We start from the raw sequence: 12,623 nt of genomic DNA on the forward strand, positions 1-12,623 counted from the left end.
CCTGGTCGAGCAGCAGAGAGCAGGAGGTTTACTGGGCTGGGTGGAATGAGATGGGAGCTCTGTTGGAGCTGGGATGGTTCATGCCTTGTGATGGAGAGCTGTCCCTCTGCCTGGAGCAGCTTTGGGATCAGTTGGGTGTTGAGGAGGGCACGGGAAGGAGCGTCAAGGGGTGAACTCAGTTTCACATCAACTGGGGCCTTGCATCCGCCTGACCCTTAATGCAGCATGAAGCCCTGTAACAATCCCTCTCTTGGCACTGGTGTTCCACCAGCCCCTATCACACTGAGCAGCCTCCTGCTCCAGCAGGAGCAGAGGGTGGATGACTCTGCAGCAGCCACCTCCCTTCCTGCAGCCTCCATGCTGGCTCAGCCTTGCTGCAGGCAGCACCTCTGATGTCCCCCTGACACTCCCACTGTCCCCCAAGGACCAGCAGGGCTCCTACCTGCTCTGCTGTGCCACAGTCAGTTTCGGCATTCACAAAACACAGGCCTGCTACTGTGGCAGCTCAGGCTACCCCAGGGCCTCGGCCCAGACCTCAAGGTGCTTCTCCCCACCACGTACACCCGGGTGATGCTTTTTTCTCCCTCCCTCAGCGTATTCAGCCAAGCGGGACAGAGCCAGCCAGCGCCTGCTCAGCAGGGCATGTACAACAACATGAGCATCACTGTCTCCATGGCGGGCGGAAACACCAATGTCCAGAACATGAACCCCATGGCTGGACAGATGCAGATGAACTCGCTGCAGATGCCTGGGATGAACTCCATGTGCTCAGAGCAGGTCAGTTCCATGTCATCCCTGCCCCTGGGATGCTCACCCAGCTCACAGGGATTTAGCATTCACTCCTTTGGCCCTGGGGTTACCAGTGTCCAAAAGGAGAACACCAAAGGTCTGCCTGTCTCCGCTGGCATTGCCACTGTGCTGGAGCCTAAGACCACTAGTCTGTCCCCTGTGTCCTCAAGGAATGTAGGGCTGTGCTGAGCATCTCCCACACCTGCAGTGGGCTAGCAGCAGGTGCATTTGTAGTCATGCAGAAGCTGTGAAAACTGGGAATGAGAAATGGTTGGATACAGGACCTTTTGCCAGACTGAGATGCCTCCAACTATTTTAGCTGCTGGGATTTGTCTCGGCATCATTAAACTCCTGGCCTACTGGTTTTATGCTGGACATTGCGGGCTCCAGTTTGCAGTCTCCCTGGGGAGAAGCTGAAGGGCTTAGCAAGGAAAGGGGCTGGTCCCTCCTGTAAGTTGGCCACAGTGTACAGGCTGAGCTGCAGGCATTTGCCCCTCTTGCCAAGCGTTTGGGTGGCATTTCACAGTCCCTGGGGGTGAGATGCCCCCGGAGCCAGCAGTGGCACCAGGCAGAGGTTCAGGAGGTGAGGAGAAGGGTGAAACAGGTCCACTAGGATCCCCCCACTGGCGCCCCAAAACCCTGCAGGTCACAGTGCAGGGAGGATGCTGGCAGCACAGTCCCCGGGCACTGCCCCATCCTGAGCATCCCTTCCCCAAATCCCCCTAAAACTCAGCTCGAGAGGGCAGCTAGTGATCCTCCTGGCTGAGCCTGGATCTTGCTTTTGACAGGTAAATGACCCGGCGCTGAGACCCACGGGCCTTTACTGCAACCAGCTTTCCTCCACTGACCTTTTGAAAACAGAAGCAGATGGGGCGCAGGTCAGTAAGAAACTGCTAAGCACATCTCAGGTACCCCAAGGAGTTTGACGGGTCGCCAGCCATGCTGGCTCAGCACGCTTGGTTTCTGCTGGGGCTGCCCCCAGTTGAGTTGAAGCCACCGTGGTCCCACCAGCATCGGGTGACAGCAGCCCTTGGGGATGCCAGCACTGCTCACCAACTCTCTTTACACCAAAATTCACACTGTTGCCGTGAGCGCTTTCAGCCTCCTCGCTGGTGTGGAAGAGCAGTGATGCCGCAGCTGAGCTGGAAAAACAACTGAGTGTTGGTGTTAAATGCCCCTCACCCCGGCTCCCGGCTGACAGCAAAGGGGGGTAGTTTCTTTCCTAGGCTCGGCCATCACCGGAGCGGGACCGGGGTGCAGTCAGGCCACCACGTTAAAAGAGTGGTGGAGTGAGGGAATTTGGATGGGGGAGGCGCTGGGGGCTGCATCCACCCCTGCCGGATGCTGCCCGTCCCTCTGAGCACCACCAAAGTGTGCCCAGCCACCCACCGGCACCGATGCCTCCAGCTCCTGGGCACAATCTGGTTCCATCCCCATCTCTTCCAACATCCACCAGTGTCCTGGCGTTGCCTCTCCCTTCCCAGCTGCTCAGCCATAGGGACACACCGGCAGCGCCACTGAGACACACCAAAGCTCTTAATTTCAATCAAACAGCCGCGCTGGACCTCGTTCACCACTACTACCACCCCACATCGTGGCACGACCACTGGCATGCCACCATACTGCGGCTCCCCTCCACCCAGGGGATGCCAGGCTGGGCTGTTTTTTTGGGGGTATTTTTTTCCCCAAAAATCCCATTTTTTTCCCTTTTTCTTTTTTGGATGAGCAACGTTATGAACCTCGCAGAGCCGAATGAGTTGCAGCGGTTTTCTTTTTATAGGACAAGAAGACAGAAGAGTTCTTCTCTGGGGTGGCTCCAGACTAGAGGAAGTCTCTAGTGAGTTTCCACTTCACGTAGTACCCAGATCCGCCGCCGCCGGCCCCTGCCCCGGCCCCGCTAAGTCCTCTCTTCTCTTTTGTGTCCCAGCAGGTACAACAGGTTCAGGTCTTTGCTGACGTACAGTGTACAGTGAATCTGGTAGGAGATCCCTACCTCAACCCGCCGGCTTCCTTGGGCACCCCGAAGAACGCCACCGGGCCGCCGCCGCCACCGGGCCAGCAGAAGAGCCTTCTTCAGCAGCTACTGACTGAATAACCGCTTTTCGAGGAATGTGAAATTTAAATAAGAAGACGTACAGAGATATATAAATATATATATTATATATTTTTCTGAGATTTTTGATATCTCAACCCGCAGCCATTCTTCAGCTCGTAGTGTTTGGAGCAAAACGGGGGGGGGTGTTTTATTGAGGGGGGTGGGGGGCTTCCCCTTATCTTTTTTTTCCCTCTTTTTCTTCCCTTTTCCTCCCCTTTTTTCCTTCCTCTTCGCCTTTTCCTCTCCCTTCTTCGCTTTTTGCCTCCCCTTCCACTTTTCCCCCTTTTCTCCCCTCCTTCCTCTTTCTCCCTCCCTTCTATTTTCCCCTATAAATTCCCGCCTTTCCCCCCCCCTCCACCTTTTATTTCTCTTGTTATTTGACAAAGCGTTGGATGTGGGCGAAGCGACGAGGCGGGACGGTCGGTTTCTCGAGCCAAAATTACAGATGATTCTTATTTTTGTAATCATTTTGCTGGCTTCTTAATCCGGAGGAAGGTTTCTCGGGGAGGCGGGGAGGGGGAGAAGGCAGCTGGAGGGCTGCGGCGGCGGCAGGAGGAGGAGGAGGAGGAAGAGCAATCTCAGTTTCAGCTGGATCTGTCACTGATCACGTCTCGGCGCGGGGCACGGAAGGGGATCGGCGCTGGACTTGTGCGGGGAAAAGTCGTTTTTGTTATTCACGCTTCAAACAAAAGCCCTTCTCTCCCCTCCGCCCCAGCCCGCTTGTGCGTACAATCAGCTTTTTCTAGCAATCAATCGTGAGTTTGTCGGTTTTAAAGAAAAAAAGAAAAAAAAAAAAACAGAAAACCAACCAAAAAAAAAAAAAACAAAACCCAGAGTATTTTGACCCACCATTTTTTCCATGTTTTATGCTGGTTTCAGGCCTCCAAGTGAAATGGGGGGGGGGGGGAGGGGGTTATAATGTGTATATTGCAACAGGAGGAGGAAAAAAAAACCAACAAAAGACAAAAAAAAAAAGGACAAGAACAGTTTGGGGAAAAAACTGCAATAATTTTTAGGGGGAAGGATGGGGGGAGGGGTCTGTCAATTATTGTAGATAAAATTTTCTGATTAAATATGAAATAAAATTAAGCAGTCGGTTGTTTCTGCTTTGATTGTGTTTAACAGCTGAGGTAGCTTAAACTATTTAAAATAATAATAATAATAAAATAATAATAATAATTGAATTCTCTGCTGGGAGACAGCTTATTTTTTTTCCCCCTCAAGCCTGTCACTGTAAATAGCTCTGAGCTCTGTATAAATTTGGTTTCTTCTCTTTTAATCGGGGTTGCTTTTAATATTTACTGCTGACTTTTATTGGAGGGTGGTTATGGAGGGACTTTTTCCCCCCAGTCCCCTCTAAAATCGCGCTGGTGTGTGGAAAAATGTGTGGCTTTATCGATTGACATTTGCAAGAGTTATAAGAAAAGAAACAAAACAAAGAACCCGAGTTTCCAGCCAACGTTTTGGTGTTTCTGTGCCGATGGGGATGCCGGAGCAGTGCCGATGGTGTTGGCACCGGGGGGGGGTCTGTCACCCAGTCCTCACACTGGGAACTCCTCTGTCACCACGGTTCGTGGCACTGGGAAGCTGTAAATCAGTCACTGCGCAGAGTTTTGGAGGCCTCTTACATCCCAGAGTGCTGTAGAGAACATACATGGCATACTCGTGGTTAGTCCTGCCAGCGCACAGCCTCCAGCCCTGAGTTCAAGGCAGTGAGGAGCTGCTCCACATTCATCTTTAGCGGTGGAAAAGGGGGAAATTGGGGGTTACAAATGACATTAACAGCACGCTCAGGACGGGGAGAGTTGGGGCACACGCGTTTCTAGCTGACAACGCACTTTCTGTGTTAACCAAGCCGCTCATGGCAAACGTTTTTACTGTACGGGCAACGCGGGGGATGCAGCGGGTCCCGGCTCGGCGGGCGCTGCTGCCCTCTGCTGTTCGCACGGCTCCTGGCAGGGGTTCATTGAGAATGGAAACACGGATAAACCGACCCCGCCGGGGCGAGGAACAGGGTATGCGGCATGGAGCCACAGCCGTGGAGGTGGGAGGCACCGGGAACACTGCCCAGAATCCCTGGGGAGGACTGGGACACCGTGCCTGCAGCTTGTGGAGCACGGGCACAGGGAAAGCAGCCCTGAGGATCATAGAATGTTTCAGGTTGGAAAAGACCTTTAGATCATCCCGTTCCAACGCCCCTGCCACGGGCAGGGACACCTCACACTAAACCATGATACCTAAGGGTCTGTCCAGCACTGCCAGGGATGGGGCATTTACCACTTCTTTAGGCAACAGGGAAGCCCAAAGGGCTGCTCAAGGGAAAGCCCAGCCCTAAAAAGCAGCAGTGAGATTTTCAGATGGAGCTGGACCTAAAAACTGCACCTGCTCACACTGCAGGGTGGAGATGTAAAAGCATACTGATAGCTCACAGCACGTTAATATAACACAGTCACATTCTGCACAGAATAACATTTAATCCTCCCCACCAAAGAGATGTTTCACACTGTGAATGCTATCACCGTGCAAGATGACTCCCTGCTGCTGAGCATTAGCACTCCTGAGGCACAGCAGCTTTCCTCCTAGCTCCCACCTGGGAGTGAGCTTGGCTTTGGCCCAGGACAGCTGCCAGTGCCCAGTTACTTCAATAGCTTAAATTTTTTGAGGTGCTGGTGCACTTGGTCCTTCGGGTAGGGCCTGAGCGCCAGGCAGGTGGCCGTGTCCTCAGGCTGCTCAGTCCACACTTCGTGGTCAATGCTGTGCTGCTTCAGGGTCTCTGCCAGTGCCACCAGCGCAGCCTCGTCCGGAGCCTGGGGAAAGACAAACCGTGCTGTGAGGGACCCAGAGTCTGGGGTGGGAGCCACGGGGAAGAGGAAACCCAAGGCAGGTTGTGCTGAGGCCAGGCCAGGGATGCAGCCAGCTGCCTGCATAGTTAATATAGACAATCCCCATACTTTCTCTCTTACCCCAGAAGCGTGTTGCTCTCGCAGATCCTGGCTGCACTGCAGCCTCTGCGAGCGCTGGAGTAGGAAAGAGGGGTTGTGAGCCAGCCCAGGCTGTAAGCCCTCAAACCCGCAGGTTCTTCCCTGGCAGGCTGGCCTGGCTCAGGAAACAACTCTGCACACCCCTACATCCCCACCACCACCCCGACCTCGCCCTCACACAGGGGCTGCCGTGCGGCCCCGAAGGGCATGAGGCCGCGGTTCATTCCCCGGGTGAGACGGAAGGAAGGGACGCCTGGAACCGCGAGGAGAACCCGGGGTAAGGCGAGTCACAGCCGACCTCCCCCTTCCCGCTGTGCCCGGCTGAGGCCGCGAATGCACCACAGTGCTGCGTCGAGGGCCCCCAGCACCCACCACCCCCTGAGGCGGCGTTCCCAGCATGCCCCGCGGCTCCCGGCGTGCCCCACGCACCTCCAGCACGACAGTACGCATGGCGCCGCCCAGCTCCAGATAGGCACGGGTGTCAGGGTGCTGGCGGTGTCTGTGTGCGGCTGCCAGAGCAGCGTGACAGCCCTGAGCCACCACCGCGCCCAGCGGCCACGAGCGCGGCGGCCGGGCCAGATCCCCCCGCAGTACCACATACTGCACCAGCGCCGCTGCTGCCGCTCCGGACGCCGCCATGCTGCCGTACGGCGCCGAAAAGCCTACTGGGAGGCAGGGTGATACTTTCAGAGAGGCATAGCCGCCGCCGCCATTTTGTTGTACGGCGAACGGATGGGCGTACTGGTGACGCATTTCCGGCGGAGCAGAGGCGCGCAGTTCGAGCGCCAGCCGTTGCGGTGAGTGCGGGAGCTGCTGCGGGGCCGAGCCGGGTCCCCTCGGCTGGGACACCCCAGGGCTCTGGCGCGGAGGTCCCCAGCTCCCCCTTTGTCCTTCGGTGGGGTCCCCGGTGGTCGCGGCCCGACCAACCCCGTCCGTGAGGGGAGGGCCCCGGCACCCCAAAGTGCTGTGGCGGCTCTCCCGTGGCCCACGAATCGCGTCCGTCCCTGCACGGCCGGGTGCAGTTTCCCTGAGGGGGCTGGTTTGAAATAACGTGTTAAACTGTCTCGTTTCAGCCATCGGGCCCTGGGTCGTACCTGCTAGACCCCGGCGCTTCACGGGGGTCTCATTGCAGCAGCAGGAGGAAGGTTCCCTGAGGAAGAGCGCCTTCTGCATCCGTGTCGCCACTTCCCAAGGGGTGGAGTGTGGCCAAGGAACGCTGACATCTGTCTTGTCACTCACAGAAGAGCAACTAGGGAAGATGGACAAAGGGAATGTGAACGCATGGGGTGGTGAGCAGGCTGGGGCGGGACATCCAATGCCAGCGCCTCACCACCCTCTTAAGATCTCATCCCAGTCTCCCCTCTGTCAGGTTAAAGCCATTCCCCCTTCTCCTGTCCCTATAGGCCCTTGTCAAAAGCCCCTCTCCAGCTTTCTTGTCAGTCCCCTTAGGCACTGGAAGCTGCTCTAAGGTCTCCCCAGAGCCTTCTCTTCCCCAGGCTGAACAAGCCCAGCTCTCTCAGCCTGTCTCCATAGCAGAGGTGCTCCAGCCCTTGAAGCATCTTTGTGGCCTCCTCTGGACTCACCCCAACAGCTCCATGTCCTTCTTATGTTGGAGGCCCAGAGCTGGATGCAGGACTGCAGGGGGGGTCTCACCAGAGCAAAGCAGGGGAGAATCCCCTCCCTCGACCTGCTGGTCACACTGCTGGTGATGCAGCCCAGGACACGGTTGGTTTCTGGGCTCAAGCGCACACTGCTGGGTCATGGGGAGCTTCTCATTGACCAACACCCACAAGTCCTTCTCCTCAGGGCTGCTCTCAACCCAGTCTCCACCAGCCTGTGTTTGTGCTTGTGATTGTTCTGGCCATGTGCAGGACCTTGCCCTTGGCCTTGTTGAGCTGTAAAAGGTTTGCACTGTCCCACCTCTCCAGCCTGTCCAGGTCCCCCTGGATCTCATCCATTCTCTCCAGCATGCCCACTGCATCACACAGCTCAGTCCCAACACCGAGCCCTGAGAAATGCGACTGGCTTTCACTTGGACATCAAGCCATTGCCCACAACCCTGCCATCCCACATTCCCCAAAGCCTCTTCACCAAATGTTTCCCTGCCTCTCTCCCTCTGAACAGTTGTTGTGAGTACTTTCTCTATGCACCTGCACTTGATCTACTTTGTTTTGGATACCACAGTGCAGACCACTGTTAATCCTAGCCTGGAATTTTTGAGCTTGTTATGCTTTTCCTTACAGGAGTGCTTGCTCACCTGGAAGCGCTGGAGGTGCATGTTCATGAGGCAGCCGTGAAGCAACAGAAAAAGAAGCTGCAAGAAGAGAAGCTCGCCAGGCTGAAAGCGAGAGTGAAGGAGCTGAGACTCCAGAGGGATGAGCTACAGGCTAAAGTGGATCTGCAGGAAAAGAAGGTGATAAAGAGATCTCATTGCAGAGTTCTGGTGGAGGGCTCTGGTTTGTTCCTGCTCTCAGGGGGTGGATTCACTGAGATCACTCGTATAGACTCATATCATTTTTTTATTTTCCCTTTTTAAGTGACACACAGTCCTGGTGTCCCCTGTTTTCAGTGCCATGTAGTCCAGAACTCTTGTGTCTACTTGCCTGCAGGTTGTGGGGCTGTTTCTGAACTCAAGAAAGAGTTCTTCCCTCCTCTTCTGTTTCATTTCTCCCCTTTTCTGTTTGAAATGCTGTCTTGCTTCTCTCAGAGCCAGGTTATTATTTCTCTGCATCCTGTTCCCTGCGGGTGACACATTTGTGTCAGTGATTTCTGATCTCTTTTTCTATTCTGGCTTTTGTAGCAACTTGAGACAGAAGGAGCCACATCACATGCAGCACAGGCCAGTCCTAAGGCTGTTTTACAGTGGAAGATAAAAAGCCTCCAGGCCATGCTGCAGGTTTTTAACCTCACAGGTAACACCCTGAGATCTGTGTGTGTTCTGTGAATGGAATGGCTGCATTTCTGGGGTGCTAAGTTTTGGAAACGGAGCCTGATGGGAAGTGTAACTGCCCTGGGAACACTGCTGCTCTTGTGCTTGAAGCCTTCAGAGTCTGAAACCACTGGAAGAGCAGTAGCTTTGTAGCTTTCTGCCCTTCACAGGAGGCCTCTGGGATGTTGCAGGAACTGTTATTTACTGACCCACATCATTTCGACTAAGAACTAGATCCTGGAAAATGTGTGACTACCTTAGGAATGAAATCTTTGGGAATTAGGCAGTTTAAGTATCCAGTACTCTGGGTCTTCCAAGCAAGCCTGTGAGGTCAGCACCCTCTTTTTATCTGCTTCTGGGCTTTTAAAAATATTGGTTTCCAAAAAGAGTCACCTTTGTTGTGGACAGTGCGAGGATGTGAGTCCTGCCTGATGCAGGTGGGCTGAGCCCCACCATAAGTACTCCTGTTGTTATCCCTGGGGCATCCAGGCACTGCCTTCCTCACGCAGCACACACTGCTCTCCCTGTTATGTTGGAGGCAGGACTGTGTTTGGAATTGGCAACATAACTTGGTTATTGGGAATTTAAGCTACCATTAAGCTGCTTGAATACATTAGAGGTCCCTTATTTATGAAGTTGCTGTGTTTTATGTCTTTAAACTCTTGCAAGTCCTCCTAGGATGCTCCCTGAGTGAGCCTAGGAAGAGGACCCAGCACCTCATACAGCCTTTGTTGCTCCAGCAAAGATGTCCTGTGGCAATGAGTTAAAGCACTGCTCAGTAAAGCTCTCTCTCTCTCTGGACCCAAGGGATCAGTGGGAAGCTGACCAGGCAGGGAGTGTGCTTCTGCATCAGCACGGCTTACGAGGGCACTTACTTGGATTCTTACTACCTGGACCTGCTGCTCACCAACTCAGAAGTGCAGATTTACCACCACTCTGTCCCCTGCTTCATCCCGCTGGAGCAGATTGCCAAGCAGTACTTGCAGACGGACATCAGGCGCTTCTTATCTGTCTTGTCCAACCACCTGAATGCCTACGTTGGGAGGAGGTACCAAGCAGAACAGTTACAGGTACCAGTGGCTGCAGCAATACTCTTCACCCATCCTTTTCCCTGTGGTATACCAAGTGTTAGGAGTCTGAAGTGCTGGGGGGGATCTTGACAGTTTTCTTTATGTGAAGCGCTCATGGTTCTGGTTTTCAGAACTTCGTTAGGTTACCTTTTGGCTGTAAACTCAGTTCCATCCACTGTCACCTACTTGGGTATTGTCTGGTCGGTCAGTTAACATTTACTGCCAAGCTCCAGAGGCCCCTAAGCAGAAATAGCTGTGATCTTGTAAAAAGCTGCTGGAGGGCATCACTTAGAGGCTTATTAAAGTCTTGAGAACACTGGTTTACTTAAGTCTTTTCCATGCAAACACTGCTCAAAGGGCATGCCAGGCTGGTGCTTGGAGCGCTGCACCTGCCAAACTCCCAGCCCTGTGCTGATGGACTTCCTTCCTAGCTTCCCATTTCAGAAGTTGTCTTTGTCCCTTCAGGAACACTTTTCAGATCAGATAAACGGAACCTTGCAGAGAAACTCCTTGTATAACTTGCTGGTCTTTAATTACAACGTGTCAAGTAAAAGCAAGACCTTTCCATTCAACGTGAGGCTGCGTTATGGTGATCTCTGTCACAGCCTCCCCACTGAAGTCATCGTTTCCTGCACACGTAAGCGGACCCTGCAGGGGTCTGTCTGGGGGTGATGGGGTGGGCAGAGCATACTGTGGTTCTGCAGATGAATGGGGGGGTCTTTCTTATTGAGTTTAAGGACAAAATGAGCAAGCTGTTGTATTTCTGAGGGAGAAAAGATTATAGAAGGAATTGTGTGTAGTCAATGCTGGGTTTTGAAGCAGTTGTAATTCATCCCTAGCACAGATCTCTTGCAACACTGGCAAGATGGGATGGCTGGAGGGAGGGAAATATAATGGGGCTGGGAAGGAAAAGTTTGAGTGCAAGCTTGGATCACTTCAGATGTACAGGCTGCTCATTCCTAGTTTTCACTTACTCAAAGTGCAGAGCCTGGTATGGTCCCAGCTGGATCAGGACACTGGTTCCACAAGTCCCACAGATAGAGGCCAGCCTGTACTGGTGTGCTCTGTGCACGTGGGAGAGTCTGGCAAGCAAATCTAGCCAGAAACTTGAAAGCTGTCAAGTCTTAATCATAGAATGGTTTGGACCATTCAAAGACAAGCCCAGCTCCCTCAGCTTCTCCTCCTCTGTAGAAGTGCTTCAGGCCTTGGAGCATCCTTGTGGCCTCCTGGACTAAATCCAATGAGTGTCTTCTGAGATAAGAGAGCAGTGAGGTGGCCCAGGCTCCTGCATTGCTGTCCTCACCCTTTGGCAGTGGGTGCTGCTTAAGCACTTGCTTTCTGCAGCCATCAAATCCCATGGGGGAGCTGCAGCATTCTGAAGGATCAGGAAGGAGGGTGAAGGGTTATGAGAATTAAAACTGTTGCGAGGGAGAGCAAGAGACTCCCTCAGGACAGGAGAAGAATGAGAAGCAAATAGTTTTCTGTTGGCAATGTGGTGTTCCTTTCCCTGCTGATCCAGCCTTCTCCCTGCCAGCGGACGCTCCCGCATCACTAACAGAGACTGCCACAGCTCACTCGGACCTGTTCCGCCGCATGCCCCTGCACAAAGCCTTCCGCTCCTTCAGCAATGCAGGAGAAAGCCTGAATGGGACACCCTAAGCTTCCCTGGTCCCCCAGCTGCCCTGCCTGCGGGAGCTGATCGCAAAACACTGGTGTTTTCCATGGACTTCTGCTGGGAACCCCCCAAGTGAGTGAATCTTGAGAGCGCTGTTTCCTCAAGGCTTTCAAGCTCTGTTGTTGCAGGTAATCTTCCCCTAGCACTGTGCCGTCGTGTGTCTGAATGCTGACTGCTGTGGTTGGCACCACAGATCTTCATGGCTGCAGGAAACATCTCACAGCTGGGATTAGACATTGTATTAAAACTCCAGGATCTCGGTGGTTTGGGGGCATTGTCCTGCGGAGCATCATCACTGCGCACCCCACAAAGAGGGGAGCGAGTGGCAAAATTGGTGTTCTGCTTATTATAGCCAGGAAAGGACTTTGTGTTAGAAGCTGGAAGGGGCTGAGGGGCAGCAGCAGCCCCTGGCCTCACCAGGGCTGCGTTAAGCCCCAACCCCTGAGCCTCAACACTGAATTTACCAGACATTTCATACCAGTAGTGCCTTTACACCTGCTGTTTCCTGTGCTTCAGGCACGGGGCAGCTTCACTGGTGCCCTGTTGTGCTTCAAGTCTGGGTCAGACCTTTAAAACTTGCCTTTTAACAGTACTTTAACGTCTTGTTAATAAAAGTTCTGTGCTACCAAAATTGTCCTGTTTAGAAAAAAATTATCTGTTGATTTCCTTTAGCTTTATAATGTGGTTTAATAGAATAAAATGGGAGAAAATACTGTCATTTAAATCCCATCTCTCATTTCTTAAGACTGCATCTGAGAGGCAGCTGTGAGTTCACAAAGGCTGCTGCTCTAACCTTGTGCACCGTCCTGTTGAGGGGAGGCAGAGATGTGGGGTGAAGGGCTGGGCTGTGTTTTAGGGGCAAGTCAGTGGGAGCCAGGCCTTTAAGCTGCTGGGTGAAGTGCCACATCTTGTCACTGAGGCCACTGTGGTAAAGCCAGGCTTAACTGCAGTCTTGAGCATAACATCCTGTGTGTGTGGGACAGAGGGAGGCAGGTCCATGCTGTAAGACCCATCTCGCCTCTGGGCTTGTATCCCAGTGTACAAGCACTGTTGGGAGGGATGTGCTGGGTGGTGTGGGTGCCTT

General features: G+C 53.5%; 3 protein-coding genes across 12 annotated transcripts in view; 2 read left to right on the top strand and 1 right to left on the bottom strand.

Moving 5' to 3' along the window:
- The window catches only part of NCOA1 (nuclear receptor coactivator 1), a 185,926-nt gene extending 182,964 nt beyond the window's left edge, over window positions 1-2,962 (top strand). For 5 of the 10 annotated variants that reach the window (XM_061350141.1, XM_061350149.1, XM_061350143.1 and 2 more), the window contains 3 exons: window positions 594-777; window positions 1,578-1,667; window positions 2,717-2,962. In XM_061350141.1, the coding sequence (XP_061206125.1) occupies window positions 594-777; window positions 1,578-1,667; window positions 2,717-2,884 (442 nt within the window). In that variant the 3' untranslated portion in view covers window positions 2,885-2,962. Of the gene's footprint in view, window positions 1-593; window positions 778-1,577; window positions 1,668-2,569; window positions 2,627-2,716 lie in introns of all 10 variants that reach the window. The other 5 variants (XM_061350147.1, XM_061350151.1, XM_061350146.1 and 2 more) reach the window with 3 other exon arrangements.
- A 2,376-nt stretch (window positions 2,963-5,338) lies between these two features.
- PTRHD1 (peptidyl-tRNA hydrolase domain containing 1) lies at window positions 5,339-6,573 on the bottom strand. Its single transcript, XM_061350139.1, has 2 exons — window positions 6,295-6,573; window positions 5,339-5,691 (listed from the first exon to the last, which is right to left on the bottom strand). Exons 1-2 carry the CDS (start codon window positions 6,502-6,504, stop codon window positions 5,521-5,523), a joined length of 381 nt encoding a protein of 126 aa, XP_061206123.1. The 5' UTR covers window positions 6,505-6,573; the 3' UTR covers window positions 5,339-5,520.
- A 402-nt stretch (window positions 6,574-6,975) lies between these two features.
- Window positions 6,976-11,919, top strand: CENPO (centromere protein O). The gene is made up of 6 exons (XM_061350140.1): window positions 6,976-7,154; window positions 8,109-8,278; window positions 8,666-8,777; window positions 9,602-9,864; window positions 10,330-10,501; window positions 11,399-11,919. The coding sequence occupies exons 1-6, from the start codon at window positions 7,124-7,126 to the stop codon at window positions 11,521-11,523; spliced, it is 873 nt and encodes a 290-aa protein (XP_061206124.1). The 5' UTR covers window positions 6,976-7,123; the 3' UTR covers window positions 11,524-11,919.
- The last annotated feature ends 704 nt before the right edge of the window (window positions 11,920-12,623 follow it).

The sequence above is a fragment of the Neopsephotus bourkii genome, unplaced genomic scaffold (assembly GCF_033783945.1).
Source record: "Neopsephotus bourkii isolate Nb327-2 ecotype Australia unplaced genomic scaffold, CSIRO-AGI_Nbou_v1 NB_481, whole genome shotgun sequence".
Classification (NCBI taxonomy): Eukaryota; Metazoa; Chordata; class Aves; order Psittaciformes; family Psittacidae; genus Neopsephotus; species Neopsephotus bourkii.